General features: G+C 38.8%; 1 protein-coding gene across 2 annotated transcripts in view; it reads left to right on the top strand.

Moving 5' to 3' along the window:
• The first annotated feature begins 262 nt into the window (after positions 1 to 262).
• The window catches only part of CBLB (Cbl proto-oncogene B), a 128,583-nt gene continuing 105,041 nt past the window's right edge, over positions 263 to 23,804 (top strand). The window contains exons 1-3 of one of the 2 annotated variants that reach the window (XM_054270435.1): positions 263 to 361; positions 1,282 to 1,440; positions 11,038 to 11,288. In XM_054270435.1, coding sequence (XP_054126410.1) covers positions 1,294 to 1,440; positions 11,038 to 11,288 — 398 coding nt within the window. In that variant the 5' untranslated portion in view covers positions 263 to 361; positions 1,282 to 1,293. The remainder of the gene's footprint in view (positions 362 to 1,281; positions 1,441 to 11,037; positions 11,289 to 23,804) is intronic. The other variant, XM_054270436.1, reaches the window with a different exon arrangement.

The following is a 23,804-nucleotide window of genomic DNA, read 5'->3' as shown; positions in this document are numbered from 1 at the left end:
CGCCCCCTCCCCATCCCGAGCCCGCTCCCGGCCGTGCCCCGCCCCGTGCCTGCACCCACGCCCATTTGCTAGATGCCGCGTCAATCAAGCAAATCTGCCCTTACGATTGGCTGTTGTGCGGCAGCGTTCCCGCCCCCGGGCAGAGGGCCGCGCTGGCGGCGCGGCGCGCAGGCGCGCAAGCAGTGTTGTCCCGGGGGTGGGCATGTTCCGAGGAGAGGAGCGGCTGCCAGCGCGCCGCGGGGAGGGGGCGGGCGCGGCTGAAGGAGCGGGGCCGCCGCCGCCGGGGAGCCAGCCTCACTTCCTAGGAGTGCGGGGAGACCACAGCCTGCCGGGGGCTGCGAGCGGTGCCGCAGACAGACCTGTGCGTGTGCATCTCTCTTTCTCTCTTTCTCTCTCTCTCTGTCTCTTTTGCATGTGCCTGTAGGACTCTCCACACACGCGCGCACATTCCCACCCACCCGCCGGGCGGGCTCGGCTGGGGTACGGGAGGGCGATGCGGGCGGCAGGGCAGGAGTTCTCCGCGCTTCCCCCTGAGGCAGCGCTCGCTCGCCCGCCGCCAGCAGCAGCCGCACGGGGCAGAGTCCTGCGGGGCGGCCGGCGCGGAGCGGAGCGGGACGGGCGCGGGCGGCGGGGCGGGATGGGATGCGCTCCGCCTGCCTCCCGCGGCACTGAAGCCGCCGCGGTCGGAGGGAGGAGAGCCTGCTCCGGGGAGACGCTTCTCCTGCGCTCCGCTCCGCCGCGGGGGCCGGGCAACCTCCTCCCTGCCGCCGCCCGCTCCCGGCTCTCCCGGCGGCCGCTCTCGCCCTTGGCGCCCGGCCGTGCGGTGCCGGTCCCTACGTGTGCCGGGAGCCGGGTCCGTGTGCCGGGAGCCGGGTCCATGTGCCGCCGCTGCCCCGCCTGCCCTGCGGTGCCTGCCTGCTGCCCGCGCTGCCTCCTCTGCTCCCTCCTCCCGCTCCTGCCCCCGCTCCGCCGCGGCCTCTTTTGTTGTGCCGTGCCGGGCATGTGCCCGCGGCCGGGGCGCAGGGACGGGCAGGGTGTGTTCCCCACTCCCGACTGTCGGTGTTGACAATAAATCCGGGATCGCTTCTGCCAATGTAAACCCGGGCCAGGTGGGTTTACGCTGTTTGTCATGAAAAGTTAAGCTTGTTCCTAAACATGCCCTGATCTTGCCCTTTCCTGCCCGTGAAGAAGGAAGTGTTGCCTCGCAGGCTGCGGCGGGCTCTGTGACAAGATGTTTTCGGAGCACCTTGTGAGCCTGTGTTTCTCTGTCCTTGCGGCCAGCTTGGCTCCCAGATGGCCAATTCCCTCAACGGCCGGAACCCGCGCAAGGGACGGATCCTGGGCTTCATCGATGCCATTCAGGATGCTGTGGGCCCCCCCAAGCAGGCAGCTGCTGACCGCAGGACTGTGGAGAAGACCTGGAAACTTATGGACAAAGTGGTGGGTGTTTCTGCGCGTCTGTGTATGCACACAGTGAAGAATGGGGCTATTTAAATAGGCCCACAGGGGCAAACAGCTTCTTCCTGCAGCTCTGAGTGCTGTGCTGCATGTGCCCCGGGGAGTAAGGGGACTTATGTTTTAGGTTATTTAAGCATCATTTGTCTTTTTTTTTTTTTTTTTTTTTCCCAGTGCCCTCTGGCTATGTTTTTTTAAATCTTGGTTTGTGGAAGGAAAACAAATGTGTGTGTTTGCCTTAGGCTATTGTTATTTTCAGATCCTTTAAAATGACTCAAAGTTGAAGAGCTGTCCTAACCAAAAGCTGCTTAACTTGGACTTGTAATCACATATTCTGTGTGTTTCATGTTGTGTCACACTGTTAGTCTGCAAACAAGACCTCTGAAATATTAAGCGTCAGTTAAGCTAATTGTCCTGTGAGATATGTTGGTGATGGCAATATAGATGTGTTTGTGCTTTTAGGAATGTGTGTGGGGACTGGGGGATGTCACTCTTGTCAGTTTAGTAAACAGATTAGTATGGCATGCCTAACTTTTTAAGTATGTGTTCTGCATTTTAATGACTTATAAGTACATCTACTATTAATTTTGAAACTAGAAATACACTGTACTGAAACTCATTTTTCAGGAAGTGGAGGGATAGACTTTAGCTCTTATGTTTCCCCTCACTAGCCTGATACATTTTGTTTAGTATTCTTTGAAATGACAGCTTGTATCATAATAGATTATCTAGGAGAATGCCTTACCAGTGGTAGGAAGAGTTGATTGTAACATGGCTGGCTGTTCAGGAGAGGCAGGCACTCTGCTTTGCACACTGTGTGATACTTAAAAGCTTCCTCTTGGAACTGCTGAGCAGTGAGGATTGCTACCTGTTGGCCTTGGGTCTGTATGGTGATACAGTTACCACTTTTAACTCTGATTCTCTGTGATTTAGTGCAACTCTTTGCTTTCCCTGTGGCTCTTGTGAAATAAGATGATCAACATTTATTGACATTTTTTCAATTAGTTATACTGGCAGGGTGGAGACTAATGTAGTATGCCTTTACAAGTGTTTAAGTATTTTTTAAAGTCCTTATAGGCTCTTTATTGATGGTACAAGAATAGTATCTGTATTTCCACGGTGTTTGCCGGCAGCAATTATAAACTGAAACCCCAGGTTTAATCAAAATGGTTATTATCACAAAGACTTTGTTGCAATTTTCCTGTCAATGGTCAGGATGCTGTTAACAGTGAGTTCTCTTGTGTTAAGGACTGTGAGTATAAATACTCGAAAGTAGGTACTCTTCAGTAGGAGGAAGTTTTCAGTTTGGGAGCAAGGAACCTGGTTTGTTGTTCAAACCACGTGGGGAATGCAGAGCTCTGATTTCGCTGTGTCAGGCCATTTACAGATCTTTACAGACATAGTAAGGTTATACCCTAATTTGTTTGTAAAATCACAATTACCAGAAAGTCTTTATTCCACTGCTTGGATTTCTGGATTGCTTTCACTCATCCCATACATGATGACTGTATTTGTCACAGCCCATCAGAATAGCCAGGAAGGCCTCTTTGGTAGAAGACACTGGAAGGGCTGGGCACTGTGCTTCCTTTTTCATTTTACTGTATAAGTGTCCTCAATTTGGATCTTTAATGTATCCTCTTTAAGCTGCTCTCAGTTAATCAGATTTTATTTCCAAATTGTATTAAAGTATACCAGACAGGATGATGTCATAGTGTGAGAATGCTCAAGCTTGTTGGTTGTGATTTTAGCATTTGGTACTTGTACTGAAAGGATGTGTTTGAGCAAATTTAATATGCTGGCAAACAGATTTAAATCTCATAGCCTTGTGTGGCAGCAGGCACAGGAAGGTCATTTTTTCCTCCATCTAGATCAAACCCAGGGATTAAAATCAGAAATAGAAACCTGCTCAGTCAACTGTTGTTTTAAATCCAATTTCTGGAGTGTGTCCTATGACTGATTTCTGTGGTGGGTGACTGATCAAATTAATACCTAGCAAAGGCAGAAGTTCTGCCAAGTCAGTAGGGTGCTATCCATAGTAAGGTTGTGGCTTGGAGGCCTATTTTACTTGTTGTAATAACAGTTATTATGATTGTTTATTCTTTAACTATAGTAGCTGTGATAATCATCTTATTGCTGTAGTAAGGTAGCTGAAGTTTTCCCCCAATCTGATGATGTTAAGAAAATGAATAGTGGAAACAAAGCAAAGCTTTTATCTTGACCAAACACTGAAAAAAGAGCAGCCTTAAAAACTAGTGGCAGAGCTCAATAATTTCTGGTTTGCATTTTTTTCTTTTTTAAAGTTGATACATTCTACCTTTCCTTCATTTCTTTCTGTAATTTTGTCCTCTGGCAGATGAGGTTTTCTGCATTAATTACTTGTTTTCACCAATAAGGGATTAACCAAACATTCCTACCCTATGAGAACTGTACTATGAGAGTAGTTTTGTGGTGTATGCAAAAATTCTGGCTACCTAGACACCATGAAAACTTCTTTGTGTAGAATTGGTTGTGTGTCCTGCTTTAAAATTGTTCAGATTTCATGATAATGTCAACTTTCCATGGGCTGAGGCTTTAGGTTGGAATAGGCAGAATATTGCAGTTCTGTTTGGGTGCTCTTTAAACTTTTATTATCAGTATGAAGATAGTAATGGATTTTGAAAACGAGGTCTTTAGCAGGGCAGAATGTTTGAATAATGCTCCTGCTTAGAGCCTTGTTTGTAAAAGTTACCATAAGCAACATTCTTGCGGCGAATAAAAAAATAATCTGCATGTAGATAGTCAGTGAATGTAAATTGCTATCTGTCCATATATCTTTCCTTTTTATACTTCATACAGCGGGATCTATACTTTTTGTGGTTTATTGGTATGTCTTATGTAAATTTACAATATTACCTGCATTATTAAAGGGAAAACAATATTAAGCATCAATGTCAAGCTTCTCTACTGCTTTTCTCATGGGTAAGAAATAGCTTTATCACTGAGAACCAAGAATACTTCAACTTCTGTGCAGTGCTAAAGATAATATTTCTTTTATGGTTTAGAAGGCTAGCCATGCTTTTCAATGCTTGCATTGTATAGGAAAGTTGACCATATTTCTCTGGACTTGCAGGAAGCAAATTACTGTTTCTAAAACACCATCTATATTTTGGAAAGTTTGTATCCTGTAAATAAATGAAAAATGAATATTGTTAACAAATAACTCAAGTTTTCCTTTTAACTGTGCATAAATTACATGAGTTTTTGTTTTTCTGAGTTTGTAAACCTGATGGCTTTTAAAACCTAGACCCTAGCCATGTATTAGTATTAGAGAATAATGGTATGTTGAGACCAGCTTTGGGAGAGAATTACTACTATGTAAGCATTGGCGTAGTTAGGTCTGTTTACTGCTTGGTCTATTTAGAGTAGCCAAACTATTTTTTTTCACACTTCATTCCTGTGGGATTAAAGCTGGTAAAAGTGTGATAAATTCTGAACAGGATTTTTTTTAAAAACGGGTGTATTTCATCAACTTTTAATCACTTTTCATTCCTCCTATGCATTGGGCCTGAAAATAATTAAATTTTCTACTATGAAGATTAACAATATTGACTAAACTATTTGGGTGCACTGTCACGGCCCACCAGTTGCTTGACTCTGACTGTATAAATGCAGATGGCATTGATTTGCTATTTAGTAATTATTTAAGGGCAAACTAGAGTGCTTCTCCAAAGCTTATACTATTGACCTAGTGAGTAAAAGCTGTGTTACCTCTGCAGCTTAGTATTGTGGTTTTCTTTAAATTAACATCTGTCAGCATCTGAGTATACAGAGCATGGTAGTTGAAACTGAGTGCATTGGTTATACTTTGCAAAACTTCATGTAATTGATTCTATGGTCAAAGTTGGTAGGAAATCTTATGTCCTGTGTCTGCTGCTTATGGGAAAGGAATACCAAATTAAACAGAGAAACAGAAGCTTCTGTCTTTCTAATTGGAAGGAAGTAAAATTACCCGCCAAAGTCAACTGTCCTTGTGTGTCTGTGGCATCAGCATTCTTATTGTTTATTCTTCCACTGTGGAAACATATGGCTCAGTTGCAATGTGGTAGCTGTTGAACAAGCACTTACTGTATTCTCAGGAAAAAGATTGGTGTTTGGGTCACCTCTACTTATATTCTGATGAGAGCTTTTCTTCCTATGCAGAATGAAATGCATTGCACTTAAGGTAATTTCAGGCAGGAAAAAATCTGTATCAAAGAAGCATAGTGTTCAAACTTGGAGCATTTTCCTTATTAGCCCCTCCTGATTAAGTTTTTCAGAATTCCTTGTTGTTGCATTGGATGTAGTGGGTTGCTGGAGAGTTGTTATGGTATCTTAACTGCAGAGCTGCCTTTATGCTGTCTGTGGTGTGTCAAGGCGTTTTCTAATTCTTTGACTGTTTTGTGCAGCATGGCAGAAGAGCTTGTCCTGTTTGGAAGTGTGTGAGCATTGATGCTCCAGTTGTTCTGAGCCATTCAGTGCAGCTGAAAACAGCGTTTGGCGGATGTCCTAGTCATTAGATACTCACTCTGTTTTAGCTGAGTTACTTTCCTTGTATTGTCTTTGACTAGCCTTAGGTGTTTAAACACATTGTGTTAAGGCTGCTGTCCTTTGCTTGAACAAGGGTGCTTTTGTCAAATGAGTCAGGGGCTGTCAACTTTGCTTTAAATAAATTCTGATCAAATAGAACATTAGTTTTTAGCAAGAAATTAATTGTCTATGTACAATCGGCCTCCATTACTCTCATCTCCGATGATACTATGAAAAAATGCCTTATAAAGTAAGATAAATATCTTCAAAAGTTTTGAGTAGTGGCATTTATTTTGGTTAGGGGTGGGCGAGAAGGGGACAGGGGATTAATGTTTTTCTGCAAAGGAACTAGAGGTAAATTGTCTGGAAGTTCCAGAGTTAACTGTTTCAAAATCAGTTTCTGGTAGATTAACTCAGTTTTCACAGAGTTGCAATCTTATTGTTTCTGTGATTCTGGATAAAGTACTTGGATTTTCCCTGAGTGTGAGCTACTGGAGCTTAATTTTGTCTCAGTTTGCCTCAATAAGAGAGATATTCTTTACTAACTTGCTTACTGCCTTTCATTTTTTACCACTGTGTGCTTGCTAAATATATACATGCTTACTTCCAGTCATAACAATACAAAAATCACACAGTGATATGATTCATGTCCGCTCCTCATGTGTTGGTGAGAGTTGCCTTGTAGAGTGCAGTATAGATTTCTTTATTTTAGGGATGTTGGGGGTTTTTTTATGTTTGTTTTGAGTTCTGTTTTCTTTTGAAGAAAGCTCTTGGCAAATCTTTTGCGTCAGCAGGTGTCTTTTCTTACTGCTTACTTTTAATTGTGAAGTGCTGTGGTATGTGTCAGGACATCCTGACTGGAAACCATATGGTTTACCAACCATCTCCTTACAGACTTACTTCCTTTGAAGCCTTGTGTACTCTGTAAAGTGAAGGAAACCTTATACTACTTCAGTGGATCTCTGATTTGAACATACCATTAGTATTTTTTTCAATTATAATGCATAAAGCTAATGAAGGTGTTGAAGAATTTTTGTGTGGTTTTCTTAAAAGCTTGTTCTAAAATGGAAGGTTCTGGTAATGTGCTGTATTTATTTCTCCAAATTCAGCAGAAAGTGTAGCCTTGTAAACTACCTTGTATGTAATGATGTGAGACTGAAGAAAACTTTCAAGAAGTTCTGGAAGAAAATATAGTTCTTCCTTATAAATGGATATTATTTCTGTATAGCTGAATGGGCTGATTGTTGAAAATACAGCAACCAGCATAAGCAAATTGCTTTTTCTTGTTTTAATATTTTAATGGTATTTCTAATATATATGAAATCACTTACATTCTGCTTGTTGGCACATCTGATCAAAAAGATAGGCTTCAGAAAGGTAATTAATTCTTTGTTTATGAGATTTAAGTTAGGGTAAATAAGTAATTCAGAATGATTGCAGCCTTCTCTGCTTGTGGTCTGCTCTCATTGCTGACTTTTTTCTCTGAGTAAACATTTTGATCTTTCAGATGTTTTTCCCTTATGCTTGTTACTTCAGAGAGTTGTGAGGCTTGATCAGTGACAGATTTGTGTCACCTGTAGTTGGTCTTGTGAAGAATGTCAGTCTAGTTTCAAGTTTTCACTAAACCAGAAATCACAGTGAACTCAAAGTTCAGAGGGAAAAAAGAATCTGGTTTTCATAAAGATTTTCACTTCTGTGTTTGGGATTCCAGTTCTTCTTACTCTTCTACTAAAAGAAATTCCTGTATGTCTCTGCATGGATGATTTTCAGGTCTAGCTACACACGTAAGATTCTTTGCCTGTGTTACTGACATCTCCTTAGAGAGTTCTGCCTGTCAGCCTAACTCCAGTGCTTTTCTGATCTTGCAAGAATGCTATCATAGCCAACCTTTATTCTTTGAAAATACTGCTTTAGACATCTCCTAACCCACACCTGGGGCCCTGTTGTCCCTTTTAAAAATCCTGATGACCTTATCTATATCACATAAAATAGAAACAAGTTATTTTCATTTTCAAAGCTCTTGCAGTTGTGGATTGCAGTTTCAGACTTCATTACTGGTCAAGAGATGATCAAATATGCTTTAGGTTTTTTTCTGTTTCCTTCCAGCACATTCTCAACTTTAAGGAGTTCCTTTGTAAGCCATTAAATTATTTCAGAGCTTGCTGTGGAACTTTGCAGTTTATGTCTAGAAATACCAAACTGCTGGTGTTCAGTCTCTGAACCATTCTTCAGCATGTTGAACAGCTCATGTATTCATATTTGCCTGCTTCCTTTTTTTTTCCCTACTGAGATGTAAATTTCTCTGGGATAAGGATGTTCTACAACATGTCAGAAGGCTTCCTGATGTATTACTTGGTCTAAAAGTTGAAAGAATAATAGAAATTACTGAAATAACCATCAGTGAAATGAGGAGAGCTATTGCAAATGTTATGTTTTAAATACTGTTTCAAATGGTGCTGAACTTTTAAAAAACTTCTAAGTGCTTGACTTTTGTCCACTCCATCTCCACTTTTCTAACTATGACTGCCTGTTACCTCAGTGTAATTGCCTGGTTGTGTTCTTGCACTGTATGTTTCAGACACAAACTATTACCTGTTTGCTTTGCTCTTTGGGGTGCATGAAGGTCTGTTAGTGGCAGCAATCTTAATGCAGTGAATTTCTTAATGGTGTAGATGTAGAAATTACAGGAGAGGTCAGCAATAGTGATAGGGCTCTGAGTAGAGAGGTTGAGTGTTACAGGATACAGGTTTGTTCCCCTCTCTCCCAGAAAAGCTCAAGGATGCATTTTTTTCAAGTTGGTAGATTAGTAGGAATAGGAATCTCCTTTCAGCAGTATTAAGATGTTTTTATAGTCTCATTAGTTACCTCAAAAGAATGTCAAAGTCACTAATATATAATGTGGCAATCTCCAAATGATCCCTATAAAACTTTTATACCACATGGTCTTAATTTCTTCATAAGTATTTGCATATGTACAGCTGCAAACACGTCTAGATTGTGTCCCTATGCAATGCTTTAGCTTAGCTTGAGTAGCTCAGTGCATCAGCAGTCAAAAACTACCTGTTAGTTTTACTCTCTTTTTCTTCTAGAGCAGAGCATTACAGAACAAACTATCAGAAAATGTAGATAGCTGAGAAACAATTCTAATCTTGTTATGTTAAGGATGTGTAGGAAACAAACAGTACCTTTCTCTTCCAGTAACATTTCCAGTGGGAACTAGATTCAAATAAAGATATTCTATTAGCCTAAACTTATTCTTTGTGTAATATATATTCAATTAATATTTGTGCCATTTGGGATCACAATGATTCCAAGTTCATTGAGATGTTTTCTTCTATTTGGTTTAAATGGCAAAGTTTTAGTAGTGAAGGCACTACAGGGATAGTTTTGCTGAAGCACTGCCAGAAGATTCCCTCCTGTCCAGTAGAGCAGCCAGCTCCAAGATGGATCTGCTGGTGGCCATTGGCAACAGTGGTTCTTCTGGGCTAATGTCTTAAAGAAGGGGGAGAAGAGCTTCTGTGCAGAAGCAAATTGCAGCCAGGGAAGAGGGGAGTGAGAATGTGTGAGAGAAACACCTCTGCAGCCACGCAGCTCAGTGAAGGAGGGGGAGGTGTTCTGGGTGCTGGAGCAGGGATTCCCCCCCAGCCCGTGGTGACGGCCGTGCAGGTCCACAGTGGAGCCGACATTCACTGTAAGCCATGGAGGACCCCATGTCAGAGCAGGCTGATGTGGGTTGTGATACCCTAATGAACCCTAAAGTGTTAGAACAGGGCAGGACCTGTGCTCCCATGGAGAGAAGGGCCCACATTGGAGCAGGTTCCCTGGCAGAACTTGGGTACCTGCAGAGCACCCATGCTGGAGCAGTCTGTTCCTGGAGGACTACACCCTATGGAGGGCATATGTTGTAGAAGAGTTTGTGAAGAACTGGATATGTTGTAGAGGAGTTTGTTTAGTACTGTGGTCTGTGAGGAGGACTCATGCTGGGGAAGTTCAAAGATGACTGTCTTCTGTGGGAGGGACCCCTGTCTGGAGCAAGGGAAGAGTGTGAGGAGTTCTCCCACTGAGGAGGGAGGAGTGGCAGAGACAAGGAGTGATGGACTGACCACACTCTCAGCTCCCATTCACTGTACTGCTGTGGGGGAGGAGGTAGAGTAGAACATAAAATTAGGTCCAGGAAGGAGGGAGTGATGGGTGGAATGTGTTTTTAAGGTTTGGTTTTATTAATGAAATTAATTAAGTTCACCGAGTCGAGGCTAAGTATCTTAATATTAAGTACCTGTGACAGTGTTTGGTGAATGATCTCTCCCTCTCCTTGTCTTGACATACGAGTCTTTCATTATGGGAAGGGGAATGAGAAAGAAGCTTTGGTGGACACCTCCTCACCCAGCCTAAGGCAAAGCACTGAACTTTTATTCCAGCCAGGAGCTGGAAAACAATGACTTTAGAATATTTTTGTTTCCTGGTTTACAATATCTGGTTTTGAGTGACCCAAAGTCTGTCTGTTGTAGGTAATAACTTTTGAAGCACTATCACAGTTCAGACCATTTTCTTAGGTGCAGAGCTTTCAAAATTAAATTTCCCTAGGGTCTCAGAGACTGTATTGCTGTATAAAGAGAGCCAGTAGATGACAAAGTAATTTATGTCAGTTCTTAGTAGATACTTAAACACCTGTAGCTAAGTTAACCTGCAAAAAACAGATATGTATGAAAGTACTGCTCTTGGCATTTTTGCGTGCTGTGTTTTGATATGCTCCTTAGCATATATTAGACAGGAAAAAACATACTTTCAGGGCAAACTCAGAAAACATGTAGGTAAGCTTGTTTGCTTTTTATAGATGTGACAAGATTAAGTAAAATTTTGCCTCTTTTGACATTAGAGACTATGTTGGAATTTCACAGAATATAAATGAAGTAGGATTTAATTCTTTGGGACTGGAGGCTAGAGAAGTATGTTATACCTGATAAATTGGAAAATATCAGATCAGTTTTTGTCTCAATGGTTTTCTTGTCTTTTACATCCTCTTTTTTTTGCTTATAGGTAAGATTGTGCCAAAACCCAAAGCTTCAACTCAAAAACAGCCCACCTTACATACTTGACATTCTACCTGATACTTACCAACATTTGAGACTTATACTGAGCAAATACGATGACAACCAGAAACTTGCACAACTCAGTGAGAATGAGTATTTTAAAATCTACATTGACAGCCTTATGAAAAAATCCAAACGGGCCATAAGACTCTTTAAAGAAGGAAAGGAAAGAATGTATGAAGAGCAGTCACAGGACAGGTAAGCTAAATACTTAAATGTGAAGTAGATCATCTGGTCTGTCTGCATTCTTAGCACTGTTGTCTGCAGTCATTGTGTTTTGACATTTTTAATTATTCAAAGAGCAGAAATATTTATTGCTTGGCTTCATTGACCCTGCAGTTCAATCAGTAATTTGCTGGATTTGTTTCACTGTACGCTCTAATCTGTCGCTTTGTGACCTTTAAAACCAAGTGCATTTCCTTCATAAAACATTCATTTCATTGTAATTATTTATTCACAGGGCTTACAGTATGTAGTTTTTCTTGTGGTAGAGAGAGTGACTGTTCACTTGGATTGAGCATGACCTCCCTCCCTACCCTAGATCCTTAAACTTTGGGAGCCATGATGGATATTGACTTTAAGAGTTTTCACAAGTGATGGAATGAAGCAAAACAATATTCACACTTTTCAGATATTATGTGATTTTATGGTGAGGTAATGATAATGTTAGTTTCATGCCGTGAAACCTTTTTGGAAATCTAATGGATTCTTGATTTGTAATGGTTCAGTTTTAATAAAAGGAATTAATATCCACTTTATCTGCACTCTTGTTGGTAACTGAGGAAGTTTTTAATATTTGATTTGATTGCCTAATATTTTAAAAAATAATATCTCAGGAAATTCTGTGCAAGATCTGCAATCTTGTTTGGGGAAGAGGGGGATACAACGTTGTTGTGGCCATTAGTCTTTACCTTGTGTGGTATTACTGTAAATCTGTGCAAATGAGGGAGACACTGCTCTTTCTGAAGTCTCCTCTTTTTAAAGGAGATAGTGGGGGATGAGATTACAAGTGAATGGAGGATTGAATTCCTGCTCTTCTGTCTGTCTGCACTTGAGCTCTGAGGCAGGCATGGTGGCAGTGTAGTTTTACAGCTGGTGAAATTGTTGGTAGAAGTAGTGAAATGTCTACATTCTTGTAAATGTCACTGCTGTTATGTTTGATTGTACATATGTTCCTTCCAGATCTTTGGCAATGATTATAGCTACTCAGTCTACTCTGGTAGTCTTTCGGGCTTGGTAGGGTGTCTGAAATTTGCTTGACACCTAAGGACTTTTTCTTAACATCAAAACTGTCCAGGTGTGAATATACTTAGGCAAAAATGCTCCAAGATGAGCAAAATACACAGTTTAAGGTATTTTAGTGATCAGTAAAGACTTTGATGAATGAATGGTTTTTGTATTTGAATTTGTGTGTCAACCCGTGTTTTCACTGCAGATGTGTTCTTACCAGAACTCTTGAGAGAGTTGTTTATCACTGAGCCTATTACGGCCTATTTTAGGTATCCCATTTGGTGTATGAAGAATGACAGAGTCATTGTGTGTCAAAGGAAATATGAACTTGTTATGACAGGGGAAATTTGACAGAAGTAGTTTGATTATATAAGCAGGTTTTATTTTGACTTACCTGTGTTGTATGAAACCTTAATCTACTTACAGGTTTGCTTAAAGTTAGCAAAAATTAAAGCAAATTTCACTGTCACTTTTTCAAATCACTTGCTATGAGCTTTGTGCAGTCATTCAGGCAGTATTTTAGTAACTCTAGTTGCTAGATTGCTTTTTTCCATTTACACATTTATTTTCCTGTGTTAGGGTAACAGTGGTGATAGGATATTTTTTGTGAAGCACAGGTGTGCTTCCTTTGAAGAAGGTGTAGTTAGCATATTTACTGTCTGTTTGGGTCATTCTGGTGAGATGGTTGGTGAGGGGGGATTTTAAAACAAATCATACTAATAAAGTTCACTGAATCATAATAATTACTTCAGGCTTTTAAAATCAAAAGGCTTTTAAAATCAGTTATTTCAGAAGGTGACAGCTGTCTTATTTTGCCTAACTGATGGAGTTCAGAGCTTGAGAATAGGAGCGTAATAAAATGTTTTTCTTGTGTTCAAATTGTTAGCTGTGTTTCCTGAACAAATTGCATTCTGACTTAAAACAAAAAAATTGCAAGCATCACTTCATTAGATCATGACCCATGTCATTCCAAGTAAAAGTCTGTTTCTTTATGATTTCAGTGCATATTCTTTCATCTACTGGCAATGCTTTATCTGTATGTATGTGCTAGTTTTAAGTTGAGTTAAGGTGTACTTGCTTGCTGAGCCATATGATGCAGTATCTTCAATATACTTGATCCTGCTAATTCTTGGTGACTTAGCAAAAGAAGTTTTTATTATCTTTTCTTTGCTTCCAAATATGCTTGCACTGATCTTACTTGTTAGCATTATAGTGTAATTGTAGCAGTGATCATTTACAGATTGTGTTTTTGAAGATGCTTCCAAAATGACTGTCAAATTGTAGTCAATTTGTAGTTGAATTATTGGGAAATAGTCAGTTTTAAAAAAAGGTAAGGCAAGTGTTGGCACCTGGACAATTTCTGTGGTTTTCATTCTTACTCTGTTTTGGTTTCTGGATAAAAGGGCATCATGGAAAAGAGAAAAGCTTCATTCTTCATAAATCTGATTGGTATAATTTTAGTCTATTAGCATTATTGACTAATCTTCATTTCTATAGTGATGGTACATTTCAGAACCAGTGCCGATATGCATGTGATTTTATTTGTGTGATAACACAAAAATTACTCTATTGTGAATAATTTATCATGAATTTTAGTTTTAAAAGATTCTTTGGATGAAACAAGTTAGAGAAGCATCACTAATGCACTGTAAGCTTTTCTGTCAACCATTTGTACATAATCTGACTGCCACAGTATCTTGTTTCCATATCAAACACATGTGATGGCCATTTAAGAGTAGTTGGTGCTGCCATTGTGTACTCTATTGCATGAGTCTCGCTAAGAGAAAATGGGGTTTGCAAGTTTGTTTCCTGTGCTTAACTGCTTCATTTTCTGAGTATGGTGTCTTCTACAAAATTATGTCCTTTCAGCCTTCTTGCTTAATGAACTAAGAGATAATGTCCAGTAAGTTCTGTAAACAGTACTAGATATAGATCATGCAGAAGTCTTTCTGTGAATGAAGTAATTTTACTTTTTGTCACAGATTTTACTTTTGAAAAGGTTATTAATGCAAGATTATTAGAATTACTGGTTCAGGCTCGTCTACTCTTAAAAGGCTTTCTCTGTCTTTGAAGATTTTGGGGTTGTCATTTCTTCTTTTCATTGCTTTTCTTTTTGCCCTTTGTTTATTGGGAAGTAAAGTAAAGCTGGAAAGCATCATTTCAGTGAAGTCCAAGCTTCCTTCCTTTTTGCTGTATTCCAGAATTAGGCATTCAGAAAAAAATAAAAACTCTGTTGAATGGCAGTTTTTGAGACAAATGTGTTATCCAGGTGTAGAAATCAAGTGCAGAAGTTATAATAATAAGACTATAGGAGGAATAAAGTGGCAGTGGGGAGATTACATTTGGATTCATTCAAGGTGCTGGACATAGTCCTCACTTCTTACTAATGGAGACAAGTGGGAGGTTTCCTGTGATTTCCTGTAAATCATATCCATAGAAGAATGTCTTGAAATGGAACTTATTTTCTGACTTTTAATATTGCTCGCCTTCTGCTATAGGCCCTTTATATGAGGAGAGGCTGAAAAGTATAAAACCAGGGTGTATACTTGTTTTTAATAATCTCTTAAAATGCTCCTTGGTTCAGCCAGAGTTGGTTGGCTGTTTGTTTTAAAGTGGTATTCCAGAAGTGGAAGATAGATCTTTCTAAAGTAGTGGATGGTACAGATGAAGATGTCAAGAGGAGAAGACCTGTGGTGATTTTGTAGTCAGTGGAGGAAGATGTGCGTGAAGGAAATGTCAAAGTCCTTCAAGATGATCACAAAAACCACTTCTGTTTCTGTCTAGAAAGTCTTATTAAATTCTCTTGTGCGTTTGGCCATTTGGTGTCTTGATTCAAATTACGTGTTTCTATATTGTACAGCTTGTTGAAATGTTGGTGCAGCATTCTTATAGTCTCTCAAGTCTTCTAAGGAGGTCTTGTACCTGCAATTCAAATGACAGATCAAGTTCTCCTTTGTTACTGTTCATGGGTGTTACTGGGTTTATAGAGTCTTCCATTCCTCTTCCTTAAGTCCGCGTTGACTGCTGTGGTCAGTTATGGTTCTTGGATCAAGTCCTTGAACTGGTGCATTAAAGTACACAACATTCTTTCTGCTGCAGAAATTTCTCACCTATTTCTCCTTAGTTTGATAGTACAGACTTGATAAGAGGCTAAAATAGTATCAGGATGGGTGTCAGGTGTGCCAGCTATAATGCAGTAGCCCTTTGTGTACTTCTGTCCTGTGCTGTGAGGTAGCTTACTCTGCTTCCTTGAATTACCTCCGCTTATATCACAACCTTGCTGTTTTATTTATAGGAATTTAGGAAGTTTATAACTTAGCTAGCTTCACAACTTGTTTGTGTCTCCAGGCAGAGCAGGTTTTGTTGATTGTGGGAAGGATCAGGAAGAGCAAAGTTTTAGTTCAGGATGATTTTGTTTGGAGAAGTTAAGATTGCTTTGGCTGATGTTTTTTTGTTTGACAAATAGAATGTACAGATTCAGAAAAGGATGTTGTTAGTGGCCTTTTTCATAGAGCCAGTTTTGGCTTTTGGTAGATATCACATAGATAGCTTCATAATTGTTGGATAAAAGTTATGGGCTCCTTGGTATCCTGTGATTTGTTCTGTTTTCCAAGCATATTATGTAGCTTTTGGTCTCCAGTAAATTCCTCTAAGCTGTACATACCATCAGTCTGTTGCTTAACATGATATATAAACCCCTAAACTTAAACTGTCTCAATACATTTTAGAGGTGTAATATATTGACTGTTCTACTCTAGTCTTGCTGAAGCTGAGAGAAAGGAATCTAGTATTTGGTTTTTTCCTTCTTGTGTTTATTTGTAGTTTTAGATCATTCCTTCATTAGATTTTTAGTGGAAGAAATTGCCTTACTGTGCTTGAAAGTCTTCTGGAATGTTGGCCCATTGCTTCTGTGTGTCCCTAGAAAAAGGAGGGCACTTTTTCTTTCAATGTATAATGTATGATAAGGTAATTGGGAATGGAACCTGGCTACAATAAATAGCCTCTAACAAAGAGACTTCTTCTGAGGAAAAGTGAGTGCATGACTGATTAGATGGGGTTGCATAGGAGGAGGAAATGCAATGAATTTTTTATTTTTAAGCTTTTATGTTATGGTGAGAATTTTCACCCTCTTCTCCCCTCCTGTTCCTTAGATGTGATGCAAAACCAGATGTAAACCAAACAGCTTTAATAAACTCTTTGGTGTACCTGACCCACATGAGTAGTTGAGCTTCAGTGCAGATTTGGTGGAGCACAAGCTGTTTGCTGTTTTTGGTTACAGTTTAAATTAAAAAAGGAATGTTACACAAACACACTTTTCAGACAAAGAGCCTCTTGTTGCAGAGGGCAGGTGAGAACGTGTGGAGGTTACAAATGGTAGAGCAGTATTATGACAGCTTGTTCTCAGCATAAATGCAAACAGGCTGTGTGACTGCAGTTGTTGTAAGGCTGTATTTGAATTTTAGATTTTTTTTTATCATCTTTAGTGCTTGGGGGTGGGTATTGTCAAATGAGAACAAAGGAAGTATTAGTACCAGAGTTACTTAGAGGCAACTATTTATTCAGATTGCAGAGCAAGACAAGGATTTCTAAAACCACAAAAGATCCTAATGAAAAAATAATGGCTTGTAAATTCTTATAATTGATTTAGATCCTTGATTCATATCTAGTTGTGTAGAGGAGAGATATGTGCACTTTCTTTTACTTTTTACTCTTATAAAGTGAAACAGCATTTTGTATGTTAGTGAAAGGTCTCTTTCAAACATTTTACAGGTAATGTGGTGTTGGTAGTCATGTCTGAGTAGAGTCCAGCTGGTTGTAAGGGGATTTAGACATAGTCTGATGTTTTCCTTGTTGTCTTTTTATTATTATTTATGCCTTATGAAAGCGTGCATGATGCTGTTGCCAAATTTTAAGGCGCCATACCATTTATACCCATTTTGGGCAGGTGTGAAAGCTCTCAAAAAGCACAGTAAGGGGAATCAGTCCTGCAGGATTTCCATATATTAGTTTCCTTTATGATAAAGCTAATGATAGTTCTGCTGCTAGGATTATGCAAAATGACTGGCATATTTTCTGTGTGATTTCAATTTCTCTTCAGAGCATAATATGGGATGGCACAATGAACTGGGGGAAGTAGGTGGTTTTCTGAACGTACAGTTCTTTTGGTCAGAGATGTCTGGAAATACTCCATTGCAGTGAGGATACCAGCACCCATTGCTGGTCTGCAGCAGCTCTGTGTCTCACATCCCTTCTCCATACTTGCCTGCAGGGTCTGTATAGGGAGCAGCTGTGCTTGTGGGGCCAGACCATGGTCACCAGCTATAAATAGAGCCGTGTCCTTAGGTACCATACAGCCCAAGGTAGCAACTTCGGGAACTTTCTGAGCAGCAGGCAGCGCTGACTCCTGAATTTAGCAAGTCTCCTGTAATGGACCTGAATGCATCTTTCATCAGTCACTTTTCTATGTGCATTTGATTTTTAGAAAATGTGGTCTCTGCTTCTCTATTTCCAGAAGTACTCTATATTCAGTGATAAGGTATTTGTTTTGGGATGCCTTCAACACTAGCCTGCATGATGGAAGCTGCTTGCCATGCAAGCAGGAACACAAGGAAGATTATAGGAGAAAGGATCCATTTTTATGAATTGTATGCCTAGACTTGTAAGCACATATAATTTTATTTTTAGGCTATAAAAAGAAATGGTTTCCTTCTCCTAATTTTCTGTGGCATTGTTTTCCATCAAAAATTATAAACATGGAAGAATAAAAGTCTGCTTTTATTCTATAAAAGATGAAGAAAAGGTTGGGAATAATCACTTTCAAGTGCTACACTTGCTGTTTAGTCAATAGAAGCTCTTTGAAAGTTAAGTAAAGCCAGTTTGTAAAAACAAACGTGCTGTAGTGGTAATTCTTTGTCCAAGGAATGCCTGATCAAAAAACCAGCCTAGAAGACATGCTTGCTATGTATCAAACCTATAATAGAGACAGTTTCATTAACCTGTAAAGAGTAAGAAATAACCTTCATCTGAAAAAGTAGCAGTATATGTTTTTGATTAACACAGTTGAAGTTTTAGTTCAAAACAAAAATGACAGAGTGGGATAGTGATGGAAAAGCTGATGGATGGAACTACTGTATTCCATTCATTAAAATCTGGCATGCTAGGGGATATTTTGATAATGTTATGGAATTTAAAAAATACTTTGTGATCATTTGACTTTAATTTTTTTTCTTCCTATTCTGTTCTTTGCTTCAATATTAATAAAGTTAATTTACTTGAATCATACTAAAAATAACAGAGTTAATATAATTATTTAGCAAGTCTTTTTATCAGTGGCTGCACATTTGCAAGCTAACTTTGTCTTTACAGATAGTGCAATAATGCTATGCATGCTCTAGAATGAGACAAACCTTTAATATGGTTAATTTGTATTGGAGGAACAAGGATTTCTTGTTAAAAGTGTAGGTTTGCTGTTGTATGCACAAAACAGTTTTGTTGCTTGCAAGATGAATATGTTGGCATGTTTCATTCTTTTGTACTGAGCAATTCCAAATAATTTTAAAGCATATTCTCTTGATTTAGGAATATAATTTGCTTGATTTGAAAGAAAATGCGATATTTACACAAAAAAAAAAGACTGCAATGAACAAAACTGTTAAAAAAAAACAAATAAGCAGGATGGGTAGTCCATGCAAAGGATGAAGAGTAAACTCTGAAAAGAAGTACATCTTAACCCATAGTGCAGATGGAAAAAGAAGTCAGTAAGTGAATTTATGTGAGGGATAAAACTTCCTGAGCAAGCAACCAGGTGACTTGTCATCAGTTTCTAGTTAATAATGTAGATGACTAAAAACATTTTTAATCTTTCTGCTTGAGTGCAACCAAGGTATTCATTATTGAAATGTCTTTATATTTGTCTCTAGCATATGATGAAACAATGAATACTTTCACCATCATTGGCTCAGATTTCATGTGGGAATTAAGGAGCAGTCTTGTCTCAAAATGGAAAATTTTCCCTGTAATCTCTTTCATTATGTAATGTTTAACATTGTGTGAAGTGAAATACATATTGAACATTGTATTAACTTTATTGTATTTATATCTTGCAAATATCTTGGCAGATCAGAAAATTGGTGAAGAAGTAATTGGTTCTTTATTTTAGTATATTTGGTCATAATAATTATTAATTTACTTCTTCTGGTGTATCCAGTGTAGTGGTAGATTTAACTGTATTTCTTCCTACTATGAAATAAGACAATAAACTAAAGGGGAAACACAGAAGTAGCAGATGCCTAAGAAACACATTTCTGGGGTATACAATGAAAGATTATAGTACGTGCTAGCATATGGATTGAGCTAAATTTAATTTGTGTATGAATGAGGTTGTTGTGATGTCTCTGTAAGAGGACTTTCATTTATGAATCTTGAATGGTCAAGCAGTGGAGATGAAATTTTAGTATAGTATCTGATGCATTGTATAGATCAGGACTCCACTGGGGCCCTGGACAGCCCTCTTGATGAGCTAGTCTTTAGCTGATTTTTGGCAAGCTGTGACTCTACACTGGGAGAAAAAATTTGGGGAAAAATAATTAAATTTAATTTTTTTCTTCTATTTGATACCACTTGTGGGAGAGTTCACAAAACATATCCTTGCTTTCCTGTAAGATAAAACAATGAAACTATATGACTTTGAAATTTTAAGCAAAAATAAAAAAGGAAATTATTCCTATAATCTGTAGCAAAAATGTGTCAAGATTACTTTATTTATTCCACAATTCTTACTCAAAGTTATCACTAATAGTAATTTGAGCCTTACTTTGTTTTGTCTGTGGTACTGAACAAATGTGTCTTTAGAAAGAAAATCCACAACCAAATCTCATTTTTAATATTAGCTCCAGTTTTGCATCTACCTTGCCCAATGCAAATATCTCCTGGTGGGCAGGAATACTGAATAATAAGGTGTGGAAGTCTTATCAGCTCCTGATAAGCTGCTCTCTCTGTCTCCTGAGCTCAAATACACTGTATTGCACTGTGTCTGTTTATCTTGATACGACCAACAGTGGAGAATATCAAGACTCTTGAGAAAGTATTTGACATATTGCAGGATTGAATCAGACATGGTGGCAGAAAGAGAAGGATCCATGGGCTTGTTTATGAGTGAGTAAAATAAGGGTCTCTTGAAAATGCTGAATAATTATATCTGGGGCCCAGATAGAACAATTTACTGGAAGCTGCAATGAGATAAGAAAATGAGCAGGAGCAGTAACCATGTTCATAACAAAAGCTTACAAAAGGGAGACTGTGGAGCTGATCCATCCCAGCTGGCCATGCCCTCCCATCCCAGCTACTGTAAAAATGAACCCTGTCCAGAACCAGGACATACATTCAAAGAAGTGAAACCTACATAGTTAGTGGATAATCTATGATCGTTCCCTAGCTTGTGTAGAGGATTATTCTGTGACAAATTCTAGTCTTGGCTACAGTAAAAACAAAGAAACATCTTAATCATCTTAGTTGTTTTGTGTGTGTGTTAGGCCTCAGTAATGTTCTGAAGGCTTTTACTAAACTCTTTTTTTCTGAAAAAACCCAAACACCTCCATTGGCTCTATATCAGAAATCTTGTTACTTTTAAAGAGGTGATAAATTCATTTGTTAGTTATCCCGCTAAAAATAGTACATTTTGGGTAACACAGTATTGTTTAAGAAATGACTGCATGAGAAAAAATTTGCCTCCTGTTACAAGTTTAAGGGCATTAATGTAAGACAGACAAATGTATTAGCATCTGTTTTCGAATTGTTCCAATGGAAAATGGTCCTTAGCCAACAGAATATTTTGTGAACTCATTTCGGAGTTGATTCTGAGTCATGAATGTCTGTCATGGGAAGTATGAAAAGCAGGATCAGTAATAAAACGTTTTGTACCCAAGAACATTTATTAGAACAATGCTCAATTTTTTTTTTAAAGCAGTCATTAATTGGGGAGACCTGACAGGTGCATATCCTAGAGTAGGCCTTTAGTTCTAACTGGTCTCCAGTGGGAGAATGTGAAAAGACAAAGAGAAACCCCTTCAGATGTTTTTCATGTCAGCATTTTGAACAGTTTATGGGGCTATAAAGAATAAGTCATTGTGTAACTTGTAAAAAATTAAATTATCATGTTACCAGATTAGTTGAAGGTTTAGTATTAAAATCTCTGAGCACCATTCTTATTTTTGGAGAACACTTAGTTTTGACAGAAGAAAAATGATTTCTTTAACGTCAAAGTTAAAAGTTTCAGCAAATATGGTGTGTAAGCCTTCCATCAGCACACTTAGGGTAGAGCTGTGTAAGTTGTATTTAATACTCTATAAATGTCATGCATGTTAAAAGAAGATATAATGCAACAAATAGAGCCTGAAAATATTTCTGTTTGTTCAAATATACAGCATGTTGTGAAAATCCTGAAGTGGAGAACCTGTGTTCCAACTGTTGTTTGTCATTAAAAATGATGACAGTCTCTGTTAAGAACATCTGCTTGCCTAATGTGCCAGCAATAAAGGAGATGTCTATGTTATGTTAACTTAGCTTGTTCTTGTCTCTTCATTTCTAAGTATTTGCTTTTAAAATACTGGAAAAAAAACCTAATCTTTTTGAAATGAAATATTGTTCTAGCCTCAGCTCTGAAACCCTATTATAGGAAAAGCACATATTCAGTTGCTAGATCAACTCAATAATGCTGAGTTGGTCATAATGAATAGGCTATCTCTGTATTTTTTGTTCTGAGTTTGAACAGCTATGCTTCATTTCTAGTTAGGTTATTTTTTACTGGTTGCCTGAGTCATAGTAGGTCACTTAGATGTAAGTATTATGCCATTTAATTTACAGTACAGCAGTTCCAGGTTTTTCTAGAATTAAGAGTAGCATTTACAGTTACATGCTTTTTGGTTATAACAGCAGATTAATGGTGGGAGATAGGAGTGCTGATAAAGGCTTGTGTCTGTTCTAGCTTCATAAGAATTTTTAATCCACTTCATAAGTGCATCTTACTGACAGCTCATTCCCAGTGGCTAATGCTCCAGTGGTTTTACAGCTTAATGATACATATTCTGTGCTGAAATTGGGAAGATACAGAAAATGTGGCACATATAGCCAGTTTTTTTTGTCTTGCTTAGAAACTCATATGTCAGCAGGCTGAAATCTTCTCCTCCAGTATTTTTTTTTAAATGGGCTTCTTTAATATGGCAGACTGGAAGATTGTATTGTACTATTTTGTTCAGATCTCTGCACATCCTTTTTACTCTTTAATTCTTAGCTGTAACAAATACACAAAGATTAAAAGCAAAAAAAAAAGAGCCACACAAACCTAAAAGTATGTAGCATCCTGTTCATGTGTTTCCTGTTACTGTTAATCCCTATAATTAATGCCCTATGAGGAATGGGGCTCTAATCACTTACAGAGCACAGCCGTGCAAGAAGACAGTGCTCGTCTGGGGGTGCTCAGCAGGATGGAGCAGGGTGACCCAGTCAGTGCCCAGCTGGCCTCCAGTCTGTGCTTATGTGGCTTCATTAACTACACCCAAGTATGACTGACAGGCTTGGAATGATTGTCTGAAAGGAATCCTGCCTTATCAAGTGCCACTGAGGAAGACTTGCTTTCTCTCATTTTTCCACTTCCATTGGGAGGAAGAAAGAAGAATGGGGGTGCGAAGCTGTTCTGTGAGGATCATGGATCTTGGCAGTCACTTTGGAATAATCTTTAATGCCAGGAAGAGAAGTGTTTAAATACCACATACCAGTTTTTTAGTGGCTCAAGAGGAATATGAATACAAAATGCTTTTCTGAAAGTGCAAAAGGTTTTTTCAGGGTTTTCATTTGTTTGTGCTGCATGAATTTAGTGTTATTGATGCTAAACTGTCATGAACAACCTAAAAGATAAACATCGTTTTTTAAATCCTCCAATATATCTTTAAATGGATTTGGAGGAAAGATTTTTGTATGTTTGTTCTAAAAATCAGTTCTTTGTTTAATGATTTCTGAGAATGCAGTTTGCTATTGGAGTGAATTACTGAAAGGACTTTTGACATACCTTGTCAAAGCTTATAAGCCCAGTGCACCCAGTCTACTGGAAAAGGTAATATTAGTGAAATAAACTAGCCTATGTTTACTTAGAATAAACAAAGCAACAAAAAAGAGCAAAACCCATCTCTTGGATTCTGTTTTAACATGGTAAAAGTGTCTAGGAGCTAAATACTTCAAGCATAATGGAACAGAAGAGTCTTATCTGTTACACCAGTTTGAAGCACCTGTTTGGAAAAAGAGCCATGTAAATGTGCTGTTGCTTTGTTTATTTGTGCTTTGTTTTCAAGTGATGTTGTAGTGTGCAGAAAGTCTTTCCAGGGCAGTCTTTTCCTTGTGCAGTTATTTGTTCACACTTGTTTTAAGCCTTTTAAAGAGTTCTGTTTGCCATGTACTTGAGGTATCTAAATAAGCTAGGAGGGAGCAATGACA

This window comes from Melozone crissalis, unplaced genomic scaffold (assembly GCF_028551555.1).
Source record: "Melozone crissalis strain CALT ecotype California unplaced genomic scaffold, PUWL_Pcris_2 ptg000009l_1, whole genome shotgun sequence".
Lineage (NCBI taxonomy): Eukaryota > Metazoa > Chordata > Aves > Passeriformes > Passerellidae > Melozone > Melozone crissalis.
This window is presented reverse-complemented; position numbering and strand designations above follow the sequence as displayed.